Source organism: Humulus lupulus, chromosome 9, assembly GCF_963169125.1.
Source record: "Humulus lupulus chromosome 9, drHumLupu1.1, whole genome shotgun sequence".
NCBI classification, from domain to species: Eukaryota; Viridiplantae; Streptophyta; class Magnoliopsida; order Rosales; family Cannabaceae; genus Humulus; species Humulus lupulus.
Window position 1 is genome coordinate 137072398 of NC_084801.1, and position 22264 is coordinate 137094661.

The window sequence follows — 22264 nt, forward strand, 5'->3', positions numbered from 1 at the left end:
GTATTTTTATTTTTTTTTATTTTTTTATATTTTTTTACAGTAAAGAGATATATATGTATATACAGCAAGAGAAATATGAATGTTTTTATGTGAGCTCATTCCCACACACCCCAAACTGAAATCCCAACATTGTCCCCAATGTGGCTGTACAAATAAAACTAGGAATAGCTCACCACACTGTGCTAATTATTTCCTCACTTCCCGACCCAACAGTAATTGATTTGTCCTTGATAAATTGCAGCAATTAGGTTCGGGTAATGAAGGATGAAAATTTTGGGTATGGGGGTATATGAAACAGTGATGGGTGCTAAGAAAAATTAGGCAATTCAGCTCAAATGGGGGGTGACTATTGACAATCATATTGCTCGGGTTAGCTTGAAAGGCTCAATCGTCCAAAAATGGCCTAGATCATTTCTAAAGGATAAGACTAGCTAGGATTTCGCCTCAAGGGGTGCACTAACCAATTCTAGATGCGTAAAATTTCACAAACAGCAGCTATTCGAACAATTCAAAACATGGTGGGATAACAAAAGTACATCACTATTGACTAGTGTCTAAAAGGAAACATCAATGATATCCTAGCAGTTCAACAAGCATAAACAACACATAAAATCCAGGCAGCATACACAAATGGAGTGAGCGGAAAAAAAATCATCATTGAGCAGACACTAAGCCAGATTAAATCATCAAATCTCTCAAACACACATTTAACAAACACACAAAAACAGAACCACAAAAACAGTTATTGGACAACTAGATAACGAACAACTAGCATAACACAACATATATACAAAACACAGTGCAGAAACAATAAAATAGATTCAGGGAAAGGAAACCCCCTTCTACTCGGAGTCCTCATCAGGGACGTCCGCATTATCGCCAACATTGTCAGTCCAGGCACTCAAAATTTGCTCAGGGAACATGCTCCCAGTTGATATAGCAATGCTATAGCATAGCATTTTTTTCCTTCTACGATCCTGCTAAATGCTGAAGCAATGATATAGCAATCCACCATTCCAGAAAAATAATGCCTCTGCCCAGACTCCTTTGCTCAACCTATTCCCAGTTTTACCAACCCCTGGCTGACCTTTTTCTTTATTTTCTTTATTTTTTTTTCTGGGTTGCCTTTATTTTTATTTATTTATTTATTATTTTTTTTTTTTACAAGGGGTGGTACACCCCAAACTTAATTACATATATTATTTATTCACAATCTGTCTCTTTCACTCATGGGTTGCCCAAGTGTGATACATTAAATACATGGCAGCCCATAGTCCTTCTCCTTCAAGCTTCCTTCAAAATGATGGAGGTCTTTGCTCTATCGACCTCCCCTCCAAGGTAGTGCTTAAGTTGCTGGCCATTCACTTTAAATTCTCTTCCTGAAATTTCATCACGCAAGCCCAATGCTCCACAAGGAAAGACTTTAATTATCAAGAATGAATCAGAGAAACTTGATGCTAGCTGTCTGGAACTTGCTTTCATTTTAGAATTAGAGACATACACCCGCTGCCCCACTTCAAACCTTTGGGAATGAGCTTTCCTACCACACTTCTTTTTCTTCTTTCTACATGACTCTTGCAAATGAGACGATGCCTTGTTTATACTTGCCCCTAGCTCATTGTTGCTCTCAAATTCTTTAAGAGATAGCATCATCCTCACTTTCTTGCTATACCTTGTGGGTACCTCTTCCTCCATATTAGAGTTCTTGACAGTGATGGCCAAACAATCTCCTACATCATCTGGAGAACGTATAGGATTGAATACCTTGAAAGTTACCTGTTCTTCTTGAGCTCTCATTGTGAGCTCCCCTTTTTCCACGTCAATCAAGGTCCTCCCAGTAGCTAGAAATGGCCTACCCAAGATAATGGGAACATCTCTATCCACTTCATAATCAAGAATGATGAAATCGGCCGAAAAAATGAACTTATCAACTTGCACTAGAACATCTTCAATTTTTCCTTCCGGGTGTGCCATAGAAAGATCTGCCAATTGCAAAGTGACTGTAGTTGGCCTCACTTCTCCAATTCCCAACTTCTTAAAAATAGACATAGGCATCAAGTTAATACTAGCTCCCAAGTCACATAAAGCTCTACCCACATCTCTTCCACTAATAGAGCAAGGAATTGTAAAGCTACCCGGATCCTTCAACTTAGGAGGAATTTTACTCTTCAACATGGCACTACAGCCTTCCGTCAAGGCCACCGTTTCAAACTCACCAAGTCTCCTTTTCTTAGTCAAAATGTCCTTCAAAAACTTTACATAATTGGGCATTTGCTCCAAGGCCTCCACTAGTGGTATATTGATATGGAGTTGCTTCAAAACATCTAAAAACCTTTGGAATTGGCCATCTTGTTGCTGTTTTTGAAATCTTTGAGGAAATGGTGGAGGTGGCTTGCTCAAACACTTTTCTGTCGCAGATTGCTGAACTGATGTTGTAGCATTCTGGGTAAATTCAGCAGCTGAACTTGCTAAGTTTTCCCTCTTCTCTTCACCAATTTGGATTGAAGTGGGCTCGTTTTTTTGCTTATCTTTCTCCTCATTTAACTCCAGATTTTTCCCACTCCTCAAAGTCACCACTTTGCACTACTCTTTTCCATCCCTCCTTGGATTTTCAGTGTCACTAGGCAAGGAACCTTGGGGTCGATTTTTCAAGTCATTAGCTAAATGCCCCAATTGAATTTCCAAATTCCGAAGAGAAGCTACCTGGCTTTGAATTACAGCGTCATTCTTGGCCATATAATCTCTCATTAAATTCTCCAAAGAACTTGTTTGAGAGCCTTGAGGTTGGTGTGGTTGTTGAGGTCTTGGTTGTTGAGAAAATCTCGGTGGATATGACTGTTTTTCTTGTGTTGGTGCTCCACTTGAACTTGCTCCTTGACCCCCCCATGACAGATTTGGATGATGCCTCCAAGCTGGATTGTAAGTGTTAGAATATGGGTTGTTGTTGCGGTTGGAGTTTTGATTACCCACATAGAAGACCGAAGCTGGATTTGAAGGGAAATTCTCAAAAGTATGCCCGTCCCCACAATACACACATGATACTTCTGCACTTTGAATGGCAGCAGCTGGCTGTACATTTCCTCCCATACTCATGTTCTTTAAAATGTTGGTCATTGAGGCCATTTGAGCGGTTAGAGCATCTACTTCAAGAACACCCGCTACTTTTCGGCTTGTAGGAGCTCTAATATTTGACCATTGGTAGTTGTTACTTGCAATCCTTTCCAAAATCTCAAATGCTTCGTTGTAAAACTTGAAAAGAATGGCTCCATTGGCTGAAGCGTCCAAGACCATTCGAGAGGCTGCATTGAGACCATTGTAGAATGTCTCCATTTGTATACAATGTGGGATACCGTGGTGTGGACATTTTCTTAAAAGCTCTTTGAATCTTTCCCACGCGTCACTAGTGGACTCATCTTCCAGCTGCTGAAACGACATGATTTCACTTCTAAACTTTGCATTTCTGGTGGGAGGGAAGTACTTTCTTAGAAATTTCTCAGCCAAGTCATTCCAATTTGTAACTGAATCGGGAGGAAGGGTGTTGAGCCATGATCTAGCTCGGTCCCTTAAAGAGAACGGGAATAACTTCAGCCTCAATGCCTCTTCACTTACTCCTTGTAGCTTGAAAGAATCGCTTACCTCCAAAAATGAGCGAAGATGGAGATGAGGATCTTCCGTTGGCATCCCACTAGACTGCCCCACGGTTTGGAGCATTTGAAACATGACCGGTTTGAGCTCAAACTGGGGTGCTTGTATTTCGGGCCTCATAATGCCTGGATTGAGCTCATTAAACATGGGGGCAGCGTATTCCCGTATTGCTCTGGCTCTATCATCTGCCAAAACAATAGGATTAATTACATTCTGGGCATCCCCTTAGTCATCAACATGTTCAGCCATAGTGCCTCGGCTTTTAGCCTTTTGAGCCGTTCTCCTTTTTCTGAAAGTACGTTCAATCTCGGGGTCAATAGGAGCAAGTTCAAAGTCGTCTTGTTTGTTCATGCACTAGATGAAACCTGAAAGTATACAGCCAGAACAAACAGATTTAAAAACAAACAGAAATAAATTGCAAAATAGCTGATAATACATAATTTTAATTTTCAATCCCCGGCAACGGCGCCAAAAACTTGTTGTGAAAATTAATATACGCAAGTATACGCAATCGTCAAACAAGTAATAAAGTGATAAGTAAGATCGTCTCCACAGGGATTGCAAGTGAAATTTAATGCAAAATCAATTATTTAACAATTTGGATTTTAAGAAAATAAATTGATTGGATGTTGTAGGTTGGATCTTCTTGTCCTTATCTTCCTCATTCAATTCCTTGTGTTTCCTTCTTTTTTTTCTTCTTCTTCATGCTCTTTTTTTTTCTACAACTTTTCTCTCACGTTAATGGCAGCTCCTCTCTCTTTTTAATCAATGTGATGGTGGCTGGTACTTAGTTGCCTCCTCTCTAGGGTACAATTTTCATTTTACCCTAATTAAAAAGCCCACTTTCTTCTCTTTGGTCCACTAGTCCAATCCACATCAGCCAGCTGACCTAACTTTTAAGTGACTGCCACATAAGCGCTGAGTTAGATGAAGAAAAGCCTGCTGGAATTTTGTCCACGTCATTTCCCAGTACCCAGAAATGCTATAGCATTTCTCCAGCAATTCAGTAGCATTTCCAGCTTAGTGTTCTCTTTAGCCTCGGATTCCTTTCTTTCCCTTAGTGATTCAAAAATTCCTTTCCTAAACAACAAAACAAACAGAATTAATTAATTAATTACATTTAATACTAACAACTTAAAAGACTCCTAAATTAGTACACTAACTAGAAAAGAAAGATAAAAACTAATCAAACTTACAAACAACATCACATTCATTACTCTTTTCACTAAAAATCAAGTTCAAAGTTAATAAAAATAACTCTATACCATAGAGTTATCATTAACCTCCTCCACAGTTAAACCCATGTCTTCGGGCATTTCAGGCCTCTCCACCACTTGGGTGTTGGGGCGAACGACTAACTCCCCAGCTGGCTCTAGGGCTCTCGTCCTTGTATTGCCTTCGGTGGCACCTTGTGCTCAAGCCATATCGAAAATCTCCTGGTCAAAGAGATAGATACTGTGTTCGTGTAGTTGTCAGAGTTCCTCGCACATCTGAGACAAAAACCAAGCAGTTAGTATTCTGATCGAAGGAAAGATGGCCAAAACATGGATGACTCTAGGGATACTACTCAGGGAGAAGAGAAAGGATTTGGAAATGCGAGGTATCCCCGACACCTAAGGACAAGATGGAGGGGACGAACCTACCGGAATCTAAGAATTCCCTATATTCCGGTCACAAGCTCAGAAACGCAAAATTGACATAAAGAACTTTTGCAAGCACACACAAAAACAGAAAGATGGGTCGAAGGCACTTACCTGAGATGAAACGAAGGTAGGTGTTGAGGCGAGTCCCAATCTTGAAGTATCATTTGCCGTCTGCCTAGAAGTACAACGATTTACGCTAGTCGTCCAGAGCTCTTGGAAAAAAGGATTGAAGACAAGGGACAAGCGAGAAAAAAGAGAGTGTTCTATGAGAGGGTTTTTGATTTTCGTATGGTTACCGTGTGAGGCTGAAGATGGTTTTCCTGGGCTTTTATACCCAGTAAAACTTATGGGGGAAGCAACTTCCCCACGATCATTGGATGGCTTGCCCTGGTGAGATTATGAGGTTGATCCAACGGTCAAAGTTCAAAAGGCGTGGATCGCAATCAATTTTTCTTTGGGGAAAGATGCCTCGGGTGCAAACTAGATGTTTGGGATCTCGAGTTGACCCCTAATTAAATGCACAGACTGACGGGCCCAATAATGGGGCGTTGACACATGGGTTTTCTTTTCAGAGTGATGTTAGAGGAAAGCGTAAACGTTTTTCCCTCCATTTTTTCAAATCACCCTTCAGTTAAGTCTCCACTGCTCGAGGACGAGTAGAGACTTGGGGGGAAAATTTTATCCGTAGTTTCACCTCTGACATGTTGCAACCTCCAGTGATTGGCTGGAACACTCATAGACATCATCGGGGTATGTTACTCCTCGAGGCCTTTATTCGGTCCTCCTAGGTGAGACCTTGTCTTTGATAGTAGGTCGTGGGTGCCTTATTAGATTACTCTTCGAGGTTTACCCTCAGAACTTGAGGTTCCAGCTCAAGCAATTAAGGCGAGGGCTCTCCTCCCCCAGTCGTCTCCCAGGTCCGAGGTTCTGGTTCTCAGACCTAAGATAAGGCGCAATATGTTAGTAAATGCAGGTTTGCAGCGCCAGAGAATCGTCTGACAACCTTTTTGGGCGATCCGTTAATAGCTTTGTCTAGTGTACGACTCGACAATTCGCACTCCCACTACGCTGTTTGACATGGAGGTACTTACAGCACGCCCTAACAGTACCTGGGGCATGTTCCCCATAAAGTAGGTGCTTTTCTGCAGTGGGCCTCACATATCTCGCTTGGGCCGTGGTCTCTATTCAATGCAACCCAATGCATTGAATTTGTATTAATCCCCCAATAATGAGAAGAATATGTATTAATTACTGATGATTAGTATTAATGACCCCAACCTCTATAAATAAGGTTGGGAGTCTCATTGTAAATGGTTCAGTTTTTTGGAGAGAAAGCACCTTGTACTCAGAGCAATCTAAACGCTGTCTGAGAATACATCATTGGAACTTGCCATCACAAGCTTCCAATCCTCTTAATGCCAGAGACTCATGGACTAGGGTTCTTTTATAACCTGAACCACATAAAAATCCTTGTGTTTGTATTGCTTGTTTCTTTATTTTCTCTTTTTAAGCTTGATAGCGAAATATGCAGCCAACAATTTAAAAGATATATGTAATAATCCATTAATGCATGTATATATAATATTGTGTGTGAGACTTAAATTCTAAAACCTCAGTTTGAGAACTTGGGCACAACATTTGTGGCGAAATAAAAGGGAAATTTAATTGGGAAATTTCAAGGTATATGCCCTATAATATAGTGAAATTTTTTAAAATGCCAACATAAGTTATTATCTCAAATATATGATAGTTTCATTTTTTAGACAAAAATACCCCTGACATTCAAACACTCCCTCTCTCTCTAACGTCTCTCATTCTCTCACACTCTCACTCTCTCTCTCTCTCCCATTCTAACACTGTAGATCTCGAAAAAATACAAAAAAAAAATATGAAACAGATATTTGAGTGAAAAAATATGAACCTCCAAAGTTTTCGTCAAATTTCAACCTAGAAAATATGGGTTTTCTCCTCCTTCTTCCCAGCCAAGAACATCAAGATTTCAACCTAGAATTTTCCCTAACAAACCTCCTTAATTCAACACCAAACTAGCTACGAATTCAAGACTAAATCACATATTTTTAATCACCAAAACCTTAGCAACAATACCAAAATCACTATCCCAATTCTTCAACTATTATCACCCCAAAAACTCAGTCTCATTCATCATCAAATTCATACTAAAGAACCCAGAATTTTACCTAAACAAACCCAACAAAATTCAGAGATTAAACTAAAGTTCTTACCTCAAATTGTAGCCCAGTTTCCCAGCAGTATCCTTGCACAAATTCAGCTTAGTTCCTTGAATTCTCCTCTGTTTTTCCAACTTAAACTCCCAACCAAGGCCTAGGTTGTTGCCCTTTTTCCCTTCCTAAGCTTCAAGGCACAAATCCCTCTATATTTCTTCAAGAGAAAAGAGAAAGTGAGGAACCGTGAGAGTGAAGAGAAAGAGAGAGCCTAAGTTGCTTCTACACCATTCTGCCTTAGTCCTAAGTAATTCTGAGTTTATCTATAATAGCCAAAAGACTCATTTGCCCCTCCAAACTTATCAATCTTTCAAGGGTAATTTACTCATTTTGCTCTCAGTTCCCCCTAATTTCTCGAGTGTTCCTAACATTTACAAATTAATCCCGTCATCCAATTAACTACCAATTATTTATTCAATACCTAACAATTTCCAATATATTCCCTAAATTCTTGAAAATACCCCTAGGCTCCCCCGAGCCGAGTATTAATCCCTGCTGTGACTATTTTGCTAATCCGCTCACTAGGACCATCTCGGGCCATATGCTGCAAATATATCCACATAATAATGTGGTATCAACAATTTATCACATATAACCACATTTATGCCCTCAACGGACCAAAATTACAAATATGCCCTTATAAGCTAGAAATGGCCCACATGCATCATTAATACTCATAAACATGCTTATCACACATCCACATAATTATATAATCATGCATGTCACATAATCATGCATTTAATCATAATCACACATATACCAATTATGCCTTCTCGGCACACTAATCAAGGCCCTTAAGCCTTATTAGTGATTTTGAGTTGTTACACTTACTTATCTTATCAATAATCAATATCGGTCTAGTCCAATGTAACAAAATACATCTAATCTTATCTACTTGGTCAATGCCTTGGATAAGACATTACACCCCGAATGTGTAAGTAGATCATATCGTAGATTACCAGATCAGTGAAAAATCTAATGCACTAACTTAATCACAGGACTTGTTCTTTGGAACATATAATTACAGTTATATTCCACTATGATCTAGTCACTATAATTGTAATTATTTATATGTTTGAGATTTTATAAATGTTTGTATTATTCTAATATTCATGTAATAAAACAAGCAAGCAATACGATTCTCAAACTAAATAATTTATACTTCTTTTATTGATAATAGAAAATCGTGTTACATGTTCGGCATAGTTTTATAAAGGCATAAAACCCAATAGAATCTGTGTATTGTTTATTTATTTTTATATAATAAGAACTAGTCTTGTTACATTGTGTTTAATTATTTTAAGAGTGTTGCTATTTGACACCTTAATGTGTCAAACATCATATGAGGTGGCACCTTAGCGGCATCCTATAATATTTATTAAATTAAAATATATGAGTCTCGATATTAGATTATACCAATAGCGTTATGCCACCTACTTGTAGTGTTAGACACTACTAATATCCCAACAATTCTCTTATTTTAAATGATGTCTATGTGATAGATATTTATGGGAAATTTATATTACACTCTGAAAAGCATGGAGGATAGTTTTCTCCTAAATTATCTCAGGTTAGTTAGTTTTTTTCTTCTGAATAATAATGATGTATGTTGTTGATAGATCTCTTAATAACCATTTCATATAGATTTCGAAATACGTTTATATAATGTTTGACCATTTCAATTCCAAATTTAGTCCAAAGCTCCAAACGAGCCCTTAGATTTTTTTAAGGAAAGTTAAGTACAAAAGTTAAAGCATGTACACTCACTCCTAAATCCTAACTAGTATTAACTAGTTAATTAATTAATTAATTAAATATATAATATATGGGATGGTGTCATAAATGAATGAATTATTTAATTAAAACCCCATTTTCAGGGTTTTATGACACAAAAAAAATGTTTCATTTCAAAGACACACAAAGAGACAAAGCTGAGTGGTTTTGGTTTTGTGGGAGAAAAGAAAAAGAGAAAGAAAGAGATGATATATATATATACACACCCAATACTACTGCTACTATTACTCTCTCACAAACTCACATAAGAGAAGAAGAGAGAGAAAGTGAGGGAAAGAAAGAGTGTATGGTGATGGTGCCATTGTCAAATGCCATCTGTTGTTGCTGAGAGCACTACTCGGGTAATTTCTAGACCTGCTTTACCGCTGGGGTTTGGTTTTGGTGTGTTGTTGTGAAGCTCAGCTCAGCTCAGCTGGATGATGATGTGGTTGTTCAAGGGAAGCCTTGTTTTCTGCTCTTTCTCTCTCTAGATTCGCGAGCGAAACCCTAATTTCCTATCGGTTATTATTCCCTGATTGATCTTCCTCTGCATGCTCATCGATGAAATGCAATGAAATGCAGTGTAAAGGTGAGTTACTTTTCTTGGCATCCTTTTTTTTCGGATGATAGATTGATTTTTGTGTGCTGGGATTGTTGAATGTGGAGTGTATGAGCTGTGCATGAAGGAGATGGAAGTCTTTTGGGACTCATTTGGTGGGTTTTGATGCGCAGATGGGTTGAATTTCAGGATAATTGTTTATTGTTGATTATTATTCATTTCTGTTCATGGGTTTGGAAATTTTTTGTTTAATGTTTGTGGGTTTTCGTTTATTTTGTTGTTCGTATGCTTTTAAACGATTAGGGATCATTGCATGTCTGGTATATATCTAGGAATTGTTTGGGGAATTCAGGATTTGATCATTTCTTCCTCAATTTAATCTCCAGTATTGTTGAGGAGAAATCCCCATTGTGTATTGGATCTCTTTTCTTCAACCTCTGTACAATTTTGTTATGTAAAGTGTTTACTGTTTTTCTTAATTATTTTGGGAGCACAATGGAGATTTTTCATTGGTTTTTCTCGATAAATTTGGGATTACTCAAGGGGAAACTGTTTACATGAGACTAGGTTTAATTGTTCTACTTTTTATTCATCAATCCTCTTTGCTATTGTATTGATAAAGCTAAGCTAAACCATTGTTAGTTTGTTGATAGGTGCAAATTTTGATGTATATGATAAGCTGAAGGTGCTGTGAATCCCGAGATACGATTGTAGTGAAGGTGATTCAAACTCTTTTTATTTCTAGTTTTAATCATTCTAATATACTAATACTACAATGGTTTGATCATGAAATAGTGTATGCATTCATTGTTGTTGTTGATTCTTCAATTTTAATGGCTTATGTTCGTGCCTTGAGGTTTGAATGTACAATGCATAATTATCACATTATGCTGAATGGGAAAAAGGTTCTTATACTTTCATAATAACTATGTGCTGGTCTACAGTATCTTGTTTCTTGGAGAACTACAAAGATACTGTAGATTTAATGAGTGCATTTTTGTTTCTCATTTTATTGAGTCTGATTCTTCTTTCTTTTATTACCCATCTCGAGAAGCAGTAATGTATGAAAAATAGTAGATAGATAGTATGTGTTAGTTTTTAATGCTATCCTATATCGCCAAATTGACCTGTTTAGTAACTGGTAAGACTCAAATATTTATGGAAAGCATTAATTGCTATTGTCCTTGAATCAGCTATAATGACTACTAATAACGGTTTTTGCTTTGTGGATTACTTTTTTTTTTATTATTATTTTTGAACTTTTTCTTTTGTTTCAGCAAAATTTATGTTCTTATTAAAATGAAAAAGAGAAAAAAAAAAGAAAAACTACTGAGCTGGTTGAGATTGTAGCTTGGAATTGCTTTACATATTTTTTCAAGGCGTGGGTTTTACTTGTTACAGCAGTTTCCAAGACAATTATTCACGGAGGGATGTAGGTGAATTGGAATGCTTATTTATTTATTGCTGTGTTTGAATCTAACTTGTTTTACCTGATCTGAACCAGTAACTGAAGTTGTTTCATGAGTTTCAGAAGCTAGATTCTTGTCTTTTTATATTTCAGAGAGCAAAAGTATATGTCAAAATTCATTTACAGCATATCTGTGTGTGTGTGTGTGCTAGTAGACAAGTTTGTTCTCGTTGTCAATGTACATTGCTTTTGGATGATGTTTGTACTGTCTACTATTTTTCCAATTGCTTATATTACTGAAATGTGATTTATATTTGTCTTATTAGTTTCTCATTGGCCATTCTGTTACAGGTTTCTTCTTAGTTACTGGCTAGTTTACAGGGAAACTACAGCAAGATGATATTGAGCATCTTCTAATCTAAGTGTATACTTGCGAAGATGTGGAGGACTATACCTTCTGATGAAAAGAGATTTCTGATTAAGTGAAAATGCAATAGCAGTTGGATATGTAAACTTATGGCAATAATGAGGTTACTTGTCTCTTTCTTGTATACTAATTTGAGAAGGGGGACATGTGTCAACTCTTCAAAAGTTAGAGCAGTGTAGACCTTGTGCATCTTGACACAAAAGTATATGTAGAGTGAACAGAGAAGACTGGGAAAATTATTTTTGTTGGTAGAGATGTTACTGGACAATAAGATTGAAGATTTGCATGATGATGGTTTTGAGGGGTCCAAGGTTGAGCGGTGTATATTCAGAGAGATTTTCTTCAGGGATGACATTGGTAGTAGTACTAGCAAGAAGTGTGTTGTGACTGGAGTCATTAACTTTGAATGTGAGTCCAGTAAGAACATTGATACATCATTTTGTTCAAACAGTGAAAATTCCGCTACAACAAGTAATTATTCCTCCAAGAATACATGTGTGGAGGAACTTTCTAATGTGACAGAAGATTTTAGAGAGACCTCCGAACTAGTATATTTTCCGAAACAATTTGGATCATCCAAGAGAGATTGTGACGATGCGAGTGGTGAACAAATAAAAGTTTCAGTTTATGAGCTTCCAAATATTGAATGTGATTTGGGAAAGGTTTCTCCAGCAAATCCTGTGAAGAATGCTTCTAGCATATTGTACCCTGCTACAGACCCCAGCTCTGAAGTGGTTACACTTCGTTTAGTGGAATCTTCCAGTCAAGGAGTAACATCTAGTTGCTATCTATTAAAGCACCATGGAGATATGGTGAGAGCATGCACAGTCGGTGATCCTCATGTTTCCAGGGTCAGGTTGCCAGGCTTGGAAGGGATTGCTTCGAAGGATGTAACTATAGGTAAAGCTATTGCTTCACCTGTTTCCCAGGAGAGCTTTGCATCACGACTTTTGGCTGCAAGTCCAACTGTCAATGTTCAAGAGAGATCCGAATGTCCTTCAGATGCTGAGGAAAGACCTCTAGAATACCAAAATTGCAAATTAGAATTATCAAATGATGCAGTGAAGACAAGCTTAAATAAGGAGCCACGTCCACTTCTCCAGTCAAATAAGGATCCTCGGCCACTTATCCAGTACCATGTTGTTGACTTACTAAAAGCAGCGGGATGGCATATTGAGAGGCGTAAAAGACCTAGTAGGCAATATATGGAGACAGTTTATAGAACACCAAAGGGAAGGCCAATTCGTGAATTCCCTAAAGCTTGGAGGGTATGCGGTGAATTTTTGATTGCAGATAGATATGGTTCAGTGGAGGAAGGTGTTAAGAAATGGACTAATATCAGTCACTTCTTTTCAGATTTATCTGATACTTTTTCAGTTCTTGAGAAAGAGAAAAATGCTTCAGAATTGTCTTATCGATGGAGACTGTTAGATCCTTTTGTAGTTGTTGCGTTGATTGACAGAAAGATTGGTGCTTTGCGAAAGGGAGAGATAGTTAAAGCAACTCAAAGCATTTTGACTGACAGGAATAGCAATTCAGATGGATTGTTACCCTTGGCAAAGACTGATAGTATTAATCACCAGATTGCAAACAGAGATCTGCCAACTTCCGTTTGTGGGTCTACTTTGGCTGATGAAAGTGCATTGGTAGTTTCTGAGGGGAATTCCCATGGCTGTTTTCAGCAATCTGGACATGAAGAATCTGACAAACAGATGAATAACAAGGTAATGAAGCTTGTGAAGGGCACACAACTTTATACAGAAGGAGAAGGTGTGCGCCTGGTCAGTTCGTCCAATGAGATTGGAAGTCAGTGTATAGAATTCTCTGGGGACAAAACAAGCAGGTTGGATATGACTTCCTTACCTGAAAATGGAACTGATAGCACTGTTGTGCAGTCAGCTGGTAGCGTGCATGATGTTTCTTTTACTTCCAGAAACTGTTACAATGTGCTTGGACAATTGGTTTCGCTTCATCAAGATGGCCATTCAAGTTGCCAAATCTCTGCCAAACAGAGTGCCGCAGTTAATGTGGAGACAATTAAGGAAGCTATTTCTTTCGAGGATAATGAACTTCAGGGAGGTCGAGTTACTGATGTCAGGCATTCTCCACTGAGATTACAAGATGAATGTCCAAACAGCACAGGTGATGAGTTGGCTCTTGAAAAAGAGCTAGGTGTTGTTAGGCATTCTGTACAGGTTGGGGAAGGTGGTAGACAGTGTCATGAATCTTCTAATTTCACAGTGGATGATACATGTTCTCCAGATATTACTTCAAAGAAGAAGGCACGCAGGAAGTCTAAAAGAATATCTGAAATTCAACTAAGCTCATTCGGTCACAGTGGCAATCTAGGTTCAACATCTGTTGATATGGCTGACTTACTGCGTGTTAATAGTAATGACATCCACTTAGACCTGGATCAGGTTCGGGGAGACATTGCAGCCGATGGAAGAAATAAAGGAACTCCCAAGAAGCCCTCTTCTCTGAACTCTTCTCACCAAAAGATTGAGATAAAGGGCTCAAAGTTAAAGAGGCATTTTTCTGATTACAGCGAGTCTAAAATTGTGAAGAAGAAATCTAGATGTCATATCAAAGATGATGACTTGTTGGTTTCAGCTATCATAAAAAACAAAGCTTTTAGCGCAAGCACGGCTAAAGATTCTTCTAAAAAGAAAAACTACAAATCAAAAGCTTGGAGAAATCTTAAAAGCCAAAAGCGTAGCTGCAGATTGCTTCCAAGCCTCGTTAATGGGGGAAAACACTTTAAAGATGGAAAGTGGTATTCTGTTGGTGTAAGAACAGTTTTGTCTTGGTTGATTGGTACTGGGGTTATATCTTTAAATGATGTGATACAATATCGAAATCCCAAGGATGATGCTGTTATCAAAGATGGTCGAATAACCAGGGATGGCATTCTTTGTAAGTGTTGCAGCAAGGTACTTACAGTTTTAGAGTTCAAAATTCATGCTGGGTTCAAACTTAACCGTCCGTGCTTGAATCTTTTCATGGAATCTGGTAAGCCGTTGACCTTATGTCAACTCCAAGCTTGGTCAGCTGAATATAAGACGAGGAAAGGAGGTAGCCCAGTGGTCTGTATTGATGAGGATGACCGAAATGATGATTCATGTGGGATCTGCGGCGATGGAGGCGAGTTAATTTGTTGTGATAGCTGTCCGTCAACTTTCCACCAGGCTTGTTTGTCTACACAGGTTTGCCTTTTGGATTTTGCACAGATATGCTTGTTTGATACCATCATGTTTTCCTCTTTCATGTTCATTTTCCTCCTTGAAGGAAGAAATAACAGAAAGGTTTCTGAAGGGTTTATTTTATTTTTGTGTTGAAAAAAATAGAATGTAGATGGTGTTTGTATAGAGAAGATAAACAGCTATCAAATCTGATATAGTCCTGTAGTCATGATTTACAATTAAAATAAATAATGGGTCTGTATAGATTTCAAAAATCAAGATCATTATTAACACCAAATCAGAAATAATAAATGCCTAAAACTAGGAATTTCGTAAAATATTCTCATGAATAATTTCCACTTTTTTTTTGCAGTCATTCAATTGCCTTTGTCCTGTCTAGTATACCATTTGCAAATAACAATGCTCTTTTTTCTCTTGGGTGAACACCTTGGGGTGTACTATGAACTTCAAATATAAAATAATGTGAGGAGTTAGGGGAAGGTGCCTTTAATTGGTATGACTGCTGCTCTGAATTTTCTGTAACGTCAAAAGTTTAGAATAAGTATTAAAATTACTGATCTAAAGCCAACACATTTTTATTATCATTTCTTAAATGTAATACTTATTGCTTTTACTTGGGTGGAGAATTATGGTTTAAAAAATGAATCATTGATCATATGAACTGGACTGTGCCATTTTTCATAAGTCAATATATATATATATAAATTGGCCCGCCCTAAAGTAAACTTATAAAGGAAAAGGTATAATCTCCAATTTTGTCAAAAATGTATGCCCAAACATTAATTATCTGCCTAAATTCTTTGAAACTACATATACTTGATTGCACTCCCCCTTATGATAGGTTATAGATGCAGGATTAAGAACGAAATTAGGAGAATTATGAAATGGTGTGTAAATTGTAAGAATAAGTATACTGACCTATGTATAGAGATTGCAATCCCAGTGTTGTTGCCTTTGTTTCTGTGGTTTTCCAACCACTTTCCTATTCTTGTATTCTCCCATTATTAATATAAGTTTTGTTTTATTAAAGAAAACAAGAAAGCATGCATGACAGCAAAAAGAGATTAGGAGTTCCATAAGAGAGCAAATATTTCATGGACATCAGAAGAGACATGGTAACTTGATGGATTTCATAACCAATACTCTTTCAAGAAACTTAGACATGTGGAAAGAGTACCAATACCCTTTTAGGAATTTTTATTATTTATTATTATTACTTATATGTTTATGAGGTTTTATTTGAATACACTTGCTTGTGATTATCCTTGATTTTTATTTTTTTTGGTACTCTAGGAACTCCCTGAAGGCAGTTGGTATTGCCCTAACTGCACTTGTTGGATATGTGGCTCTTTGGTGGATGACAAAAATGCTTCAAGTGCTTCTGATGCAATAAAATGTTCACAGTGCGAGCATAAATGTAACTCATTCTTTCTAGATGAAGTTTATGGACCTTTCTGTGAAGCTGGCAGATTGGTTTATTGTTAAATATATGGAAGTAGATCATGCTCCTTAATTTCTATAACAATCCAAATTTCCCCTCTGTTGATGGGGAAGTTTACAAGGAAACTAAGTTTTTAAAGAAAGTGGTTGGCTTGATCATAACATGATCTTGTGAGCTGTAATCCTGTGTTCACTTTCTAAATACAAATATCAATTTGACTCATTGACATATTTGCTAACTTCCTGGACAATAATTTATATAAAGTAGATTATGAAAGAATGTTTTTGGAATTGTTAACTACTACCATCTTTATAACCCAGGGTTAAAAAATTCTAGGTTTTAGAATTTTTTTTTTAACTTATGCATTCATGTCTTACTGCTCAACAATGAAAGAGTAAATTGTAATTCGTTATCAATTTCATTTAAATTCCAAAAAGGTGAAGGTATATTCATATAACTCCATCCTTGGTAAGCTTTGTGTCTTCTGGTTTTTCCTTCTCTCTTTTTTTAAAACCTGTATATAAATAATTTAAATGCTGTTAAGGGGTTGAAGGCTACCTTTCATTTGTGTTTCTTTCCTTGAAAAATGGGTTTCTAATTTTTTTCCATAACTATCCTTGTTAACAGATCATGAGGCTTGCTTGAAAGAAAAGGGTAGATACCGAGAAGTAATATCAGATTCCTCATTTTGTGGTACAAGCTGTCAGGAGGTATGGTATTTTAATATTTCTTTGTAAGTTTTTTGAATTTTCACTCACTTTAAGATTTTATTAAACCAAAAAAGTTGATAATTTTACTGGCCTTTTTTCAAAAGGTATATTACTGATTGTAAGGTGTAATGATGAATTAATTAGATCTACTCTATCTATGGAACTATATTTAATTTTTTTTTTGTGTGTGCATATATATATATACGTTTACCTTTATCTTCTGTATTTTTGTACCAGTCTAATTGTTATCTAGTCTAAACATCTTGAATTCAGCTGGTCAGAAAATCAATGGATTCTTCCCTGATGAACTAAAACTTAGATGCTCACATTTAGCTTCTCATGACTCACATGCGGTGTCTCTATTTTGCTGCTTATGGCTGCTTAATTTGTTTCTTCCAATTTTGCCTTAATTTATGTACTAGAAATCCTTGGTAAGATTATTGCGTTTGTTGGTGCCAAACTTTTAGAGTATTGTGTGCAATGGTGTGTGCAGGTCTACTCTGGGCTTCAATCGCGTGTTGGCCTCATTAATCATATTACTGATGGCTTTTCATGGACACTTCTGAAATGCATTCATGATGACCAAAAGGTTCATTCTGCACAACGGTTTGCTTTAAAAGCAGAATGTAATACAAGATTAGCGGTAGCCCTCACAATTATGGAGGAGTGCTTTCTCTCAATGGTTGATCCAAGAACAGGCATCAACATGATACCTCATGTCTTGTACAATTGGGGGTCAGCTCATCTATTTGTAGATTGCTTGAAGTATCTTCTATTTTTATTATTTTGTGGCTATATTCTTCTACAGATAATATGGTCATAGGATTATTTTGCAAGCTAAGAGTTCTAATTCTTCGCCCATGGCAATTCTGTATTATGACTTGTGTCATTGTCCTCCTTGTTTTAGATTTTTCATTTAAATTTTTCACTACAATTGGGAGATGCTGCTAAGAAGCTTCTCATAGTGCACCACCAGTAAAAGCATGCTCCGGCAGTTTTTAATCACAGTTCTTTCTAAAAGAATTAAATGTTGTGAATATTGTTTTTAAAGGATTTAAAAAAAAAAAGAAAAAAAGAAACAACAACTAGGAACAATTATGTCTTTTGGCTCAGGTAGAAAATACTCCATCTTCTCAATTCTCAAAAGATCTTTAGTATGTAGACACCTGGATAAAGTTAAAGGATAGATCAACATACTTGGTGTGAGATTTCTTCCTGCTCCATTTCAACAACTGGCATATTAAATAATGAATCTCTCACAAATGCATTTTTCTTATGTTTTATTTGATATAAAATTTTCCAAGGTACTAGGTAGTTACTGTTTTTCCTGCTCTGATTGTAGAGGATCATATATATAAATATATTTTTACAGTGTCACACATATGTTTCAGTGTCTATTGGTGGTAATTTAAATCATCATTTTTTTGGTTGCTATTAAGACTGGGTATGGTGCATTTTGTATCAAGTATGGATAGTGTTGGGTGTGGCATTTTCTTTACCCTAGTATGATGAATTACAACAATATGTTCAATCATATACAACAGTAACTGTAAAAGTTCCCTAAATATTTATAGCTGTGTTAATTCTTATTGGTATTTGCAAGAGAGATGAGTATATAATTAACTCTATCAGTGTTGGATCTTTTTTGTATTTGTAAGAGAGATAAATACATACTCTAGCTTTCTGAAAAAGCATAATTAAACAAATGACCCTTCTTCAATTTCCTGTTGTATGTTTATGAAATTCTATACCAACTGCCATGTTGTTGTTCGGTTACCTTTGCTTTTTTTGCCACCAGGTCAGAGTTTGCACGTTTGAATTTCCAAGGATTTTATACTGTGGTCCTCGAGAAAGATGATGTGCTAATATCTGTAGCATCCGTCAGGTAGCCAATCATTACTGATGTCAATACTTGGTCGTTATATTGTAGTTGGTTTAATAAGTGGTATATGTCCTGCCTATATTCTCTAGAGCACAGGAGAAAAGGTGGGGATTTTTTTGGTAATAGGTAGGGATTTTGCATGGCCATAGGAGTTCACAAATGGCTGTTTATATTCATCTATGTCAATTCACGCCACTGATATTTTTGTACTTCAGGTGATACTTATATTGGTTTTCAGTTTTTGAAAGATCCCTGATAACTTAACAAAAAATGCACTTAATTGCATGAAAGCAGGAAACTTTTGGACATTATTAAATCTGGTTATTAGTTTTCCTCCTGTCAGTCTCTTGCTTGTTGTGGTCCTTATGAATAGTTAAAATGCAGCTATATGAACGGCGTGTTTAAACTCTTCTTCTTTCATTTTGTTATGTAGACAGTTGGAGAAAAGGATGTGAGCTTGTTTTCAAGTTTTCCATGTTCAACTTGCTTCCTTTTTACTGTGTTTCTTGACTTTGTTAATCTAATGTCTGAGCTTTTTACAGGGTGCATGGAACAGCAGTTGCAGAGATGCCCCTTATTGCAACATGCAGTAACTATCGTCGTCAAGGAATGTGTCGACAACTTGTATCTGCAATTGAAGAGGTATAAATCTATTGTTAAAGTATTTTCAATTTCTTGAGGTAGGTAGTTTATTTCCCAATCAGAATGCATCTGACTTGAAGTCTATACTTGTTTTTTTCAGACATCTATAGTAGTTCTAATTCCTATTTTAAAATGAGGAAGAAAAAAAGTAGTAGACAGCTCCATCTAGCTGACTAAATGAACTTGACCTATTCTCTCACTTGTATTTGCCATCCAAGCTGATTATGGCGTTTTTTCATTAAAATCTTTCTAACTATATTTCAGATGGAGTAGGGAATCAATGCTTTACTTTAATTTCCAGTACATTTTCTTTGTGTTTGTGTTTATACTTCTCTTCTCATTGTGGCTGTAGATGCTAATATCATTTAAGGTCGAAAAGATTGTGGTAGCTGCCATTCCAGATTTGATAGCGACGTGGACTGAGGGTTTTGGCTTTGAACTTGTGGAAGACACTGAAAAACAGAGTCTAAACAAGATCAACTTAATGGTTTTTCCTGGTACAGTTTTGCTAAAAAAGACCCTGTATGACAATGGAGTGAAACATGGACAATCCAGTAAGCATTTTCTCTTTGCTTTTTCTCCAATTTTTGTCCCTTTCATCTGCAATTTTATTGAAAATACTTGATTGCCAATGTTGCTGCACAGGTGATGCATTGTGGTTGAGAGCAGATGAACCAACCAACGCCATCATGGAACATAAGAAAGTAACAGATTCTGAAACTGGTGATATTTGTTTCGAGAAAACTGTCAACAAGTCCAGTTCCAAGTTGTGCAGTGATACAACCGAACCAACGGATGAAAAAACCTTTGTGGGTTCTGAAGTTTGCACTGAAACTGACGAGATTGCTGTTCAGAAATCGGATGTGAATAGTCTATCTGGCAACGCTGGTGCTGAAACTGAGACTGAAACAGTGGTGGTGCAAGGTAAGGGTTTGGGGGCACTTGAAGCTAACCATGCTAAAGTGGAAAAAGGCAAATCTGTAAAAATGTCTCACAGAATCTGCAGGCAGACGAAGATTGGAACCAGATTAGAAAGGAGACTCGGGGACGATAAGCATATTGTTAGGTCTGTACAGCAGCAGCAATCCGATGTAAGCTGTTATGCTGAAAGAGCAGAAGTGAGAATTGTGGAAAGAAATAAGAAAATAATAAGTGAAGAGGAATGTAAGACTTTGCAGGAGCAATTTTCAAAGCTGTCCTGTGAAGACCCAACAACTTCTCAATTAGGTGATAATCAGCCTAAACTGCTTTGTAATATTGAATCTTTGGCTATGTCTGATGAAACACAGCCTCAGATTGCCTGTGACAAAAAATGTAATGTGGAATTAAAATAAAATATTTTAGAAAAGAATAAGGGGGAAAAGTCATTGCTGCATTTACTTTTTAATTAGAAATAACATCTAAAATGGATTTTTTAAAACACAATTATTTTCAAATAGTTTTTTTCCAGAAGAAGAAAATGGAGTGTTAACAAGGAAGGAAAAAAAGGTTTACAATATTTTTGTGCTCGTGTTTTGTTCCTGTTTGGACGTTTTATAAAATGGTTATAATTGATCTTTTAACATAATTTTAATTTTGATTAAAATCATAAATAATTTTTCCAAACTAATAATTTGTAATAAAAACACAATCGTTACTATGTTGTTATGCGTAATTTTTTTTCATTAAAATTGGATTTAGTAGTTTATTTGAAATATTTCATAAAACACAAAGTTTAAAAAATAATTTTAAACCAATGTCAAAACACAAGATAAAAAAGCTAGTATGAAATGCAAAAAATGATAGCGGTTTTTTTTTAAATGATTCTAGTAAAGGTGCATGAAAAGTAAATAAAGTGTGCGACAATCAAGGAAGAAAATATTGGCGTCGATGTAAATATCGACACTATAATTTTGTTACACTCCAACTTTTGAGATATAAAAAGTAGCATCGAAATGTAGGTTCGCAAGTATGGAAATCAAATATGCAAAATGGTACACATCGTGATTACTTTTGCGAATAGTAAATCACTTTATGATGCCACGTCATGGACACTCGAGCATGCAATGTGGGCTCGACGGTAAAGCATCTGAAGGACAGACTCGAGAATCCGATAGATGAGAAGGCGACATTATTGTTACGTTGAGCTTGAAACATTTTGTAGGCTTGAAGATGCGTTGAGGCAACCTCGTGTTCACAATTATAAATCCCTATAATTGTGGGCTTAGTTGAAACCGTGTGCAAACAACCCTATTTTTAAGGGATTTTAGTTTAATTAATATATTTGATTGTATTTAATATATTTGTTTGTATTTCAAATTCAAATGAGATATCTTGTAACTTCCTTAAAATTTAGGAAAGAATATTTTGTAAACTGGGTCTATAAATAGCCTGTACATAGTCTTTTAGAGGAGACAGACAATTTTGTACTCAAAGCTCTGTGAAATTGCTTTCAAAGCTTTAAACACAGAATATTCATTCAATAAAAGTGACTCATGGACGTAGGTAGATTTAACTACTGAACCACATAAAAAATCTTTGTTCTTTCTTTATAATAAGTGCTTAGTTGCTCTTACTCTTAGTTGATGAAAAACGTCGTCAACAGTTTGATACTTTCATTGAGAGCATTAAGTATTCTTTCAAACGTCCCATTTAATAAAATTACTGCTCTAAACATCCTCGGACCAAGAAGTGGATGACCACTCCTAG

General features: G+C 36.5%; 2 protein-coding genes and 1 non-coding gene across 4 annotated transcripts; 2 read left to right on the forward strand and 1 right to left on the reverse strand.

Moving 5' to 3' along the window:
- Positions 1 to 1284: 1284 nt before the first annotated feature.
- On the reverse strand, positions 1285 to 3765 carry LOC133800081 (uncharacterized). Its single transcript, XM_062238054.1, has 2 exons — positions 2704 to 3765; positions 1285 to 2583 (listed from the first exon to the last, which is right to left on the reverse strand). The coding sequence occupies exons 1-2, from the start codon at positions 3763 to 3765 to the stop codon at positions 1285 to 1287; spliced, it is 2361 nt and encodes a 786-aa protein (XP_062094038.1).
- LOC133802955 (small nucleolar RNA R71) lies at positions 3347 to 3453 on the forward strand. The gene has a single exon (XR_009877697.1). It is a non-coding gene; the product is annotated as a small nucleolar RNA R71 (small nucleolar RNA).
- Positions 3766 to 9477: 5712 nt separating the features above from the next.
- On the forward strand, positions 9478 to 20951 carry LOC133802634 (increased DNA methylation 1). 2 transcript variants are annotated; one of them, XM_062240985.1, is made up of 10 exons: positions 9478 to 9893; positions 10506 to 10582; positions 11623 to 14904; positions 16195 to 16318; positions 16970 to 17052; positions 17546 to 17787; positions 18851 to 18937; positions 19477 to 19576; positions 19929 to 20130; positions 20222 to 20951. In XM_062240985.1, exons 3-10 carry the CDS (start codon positions 11953 to 11955, stop codon positions 20908 to 20910), a joined length of 4479 nt encoding a protein of 1492 aa, XP_062096969.1. In that variant the 5' UTR covers positions 9478 to 9893; positions 10506 to 10582; positions 11623 to 11952; the 3' UTR covers positions 20911 to 20951. The 2 variants fall into 2 exon arrangements, with proteins under 2 accessions (XP_062096969.1, XP_062096968.1); XM_062240984.1 differs by having other exon boundaries at positions 10517 to 10582.
- The last annotated feature ends 1313 nt before the right edge of the window (positions 20952 to 22264 follow it).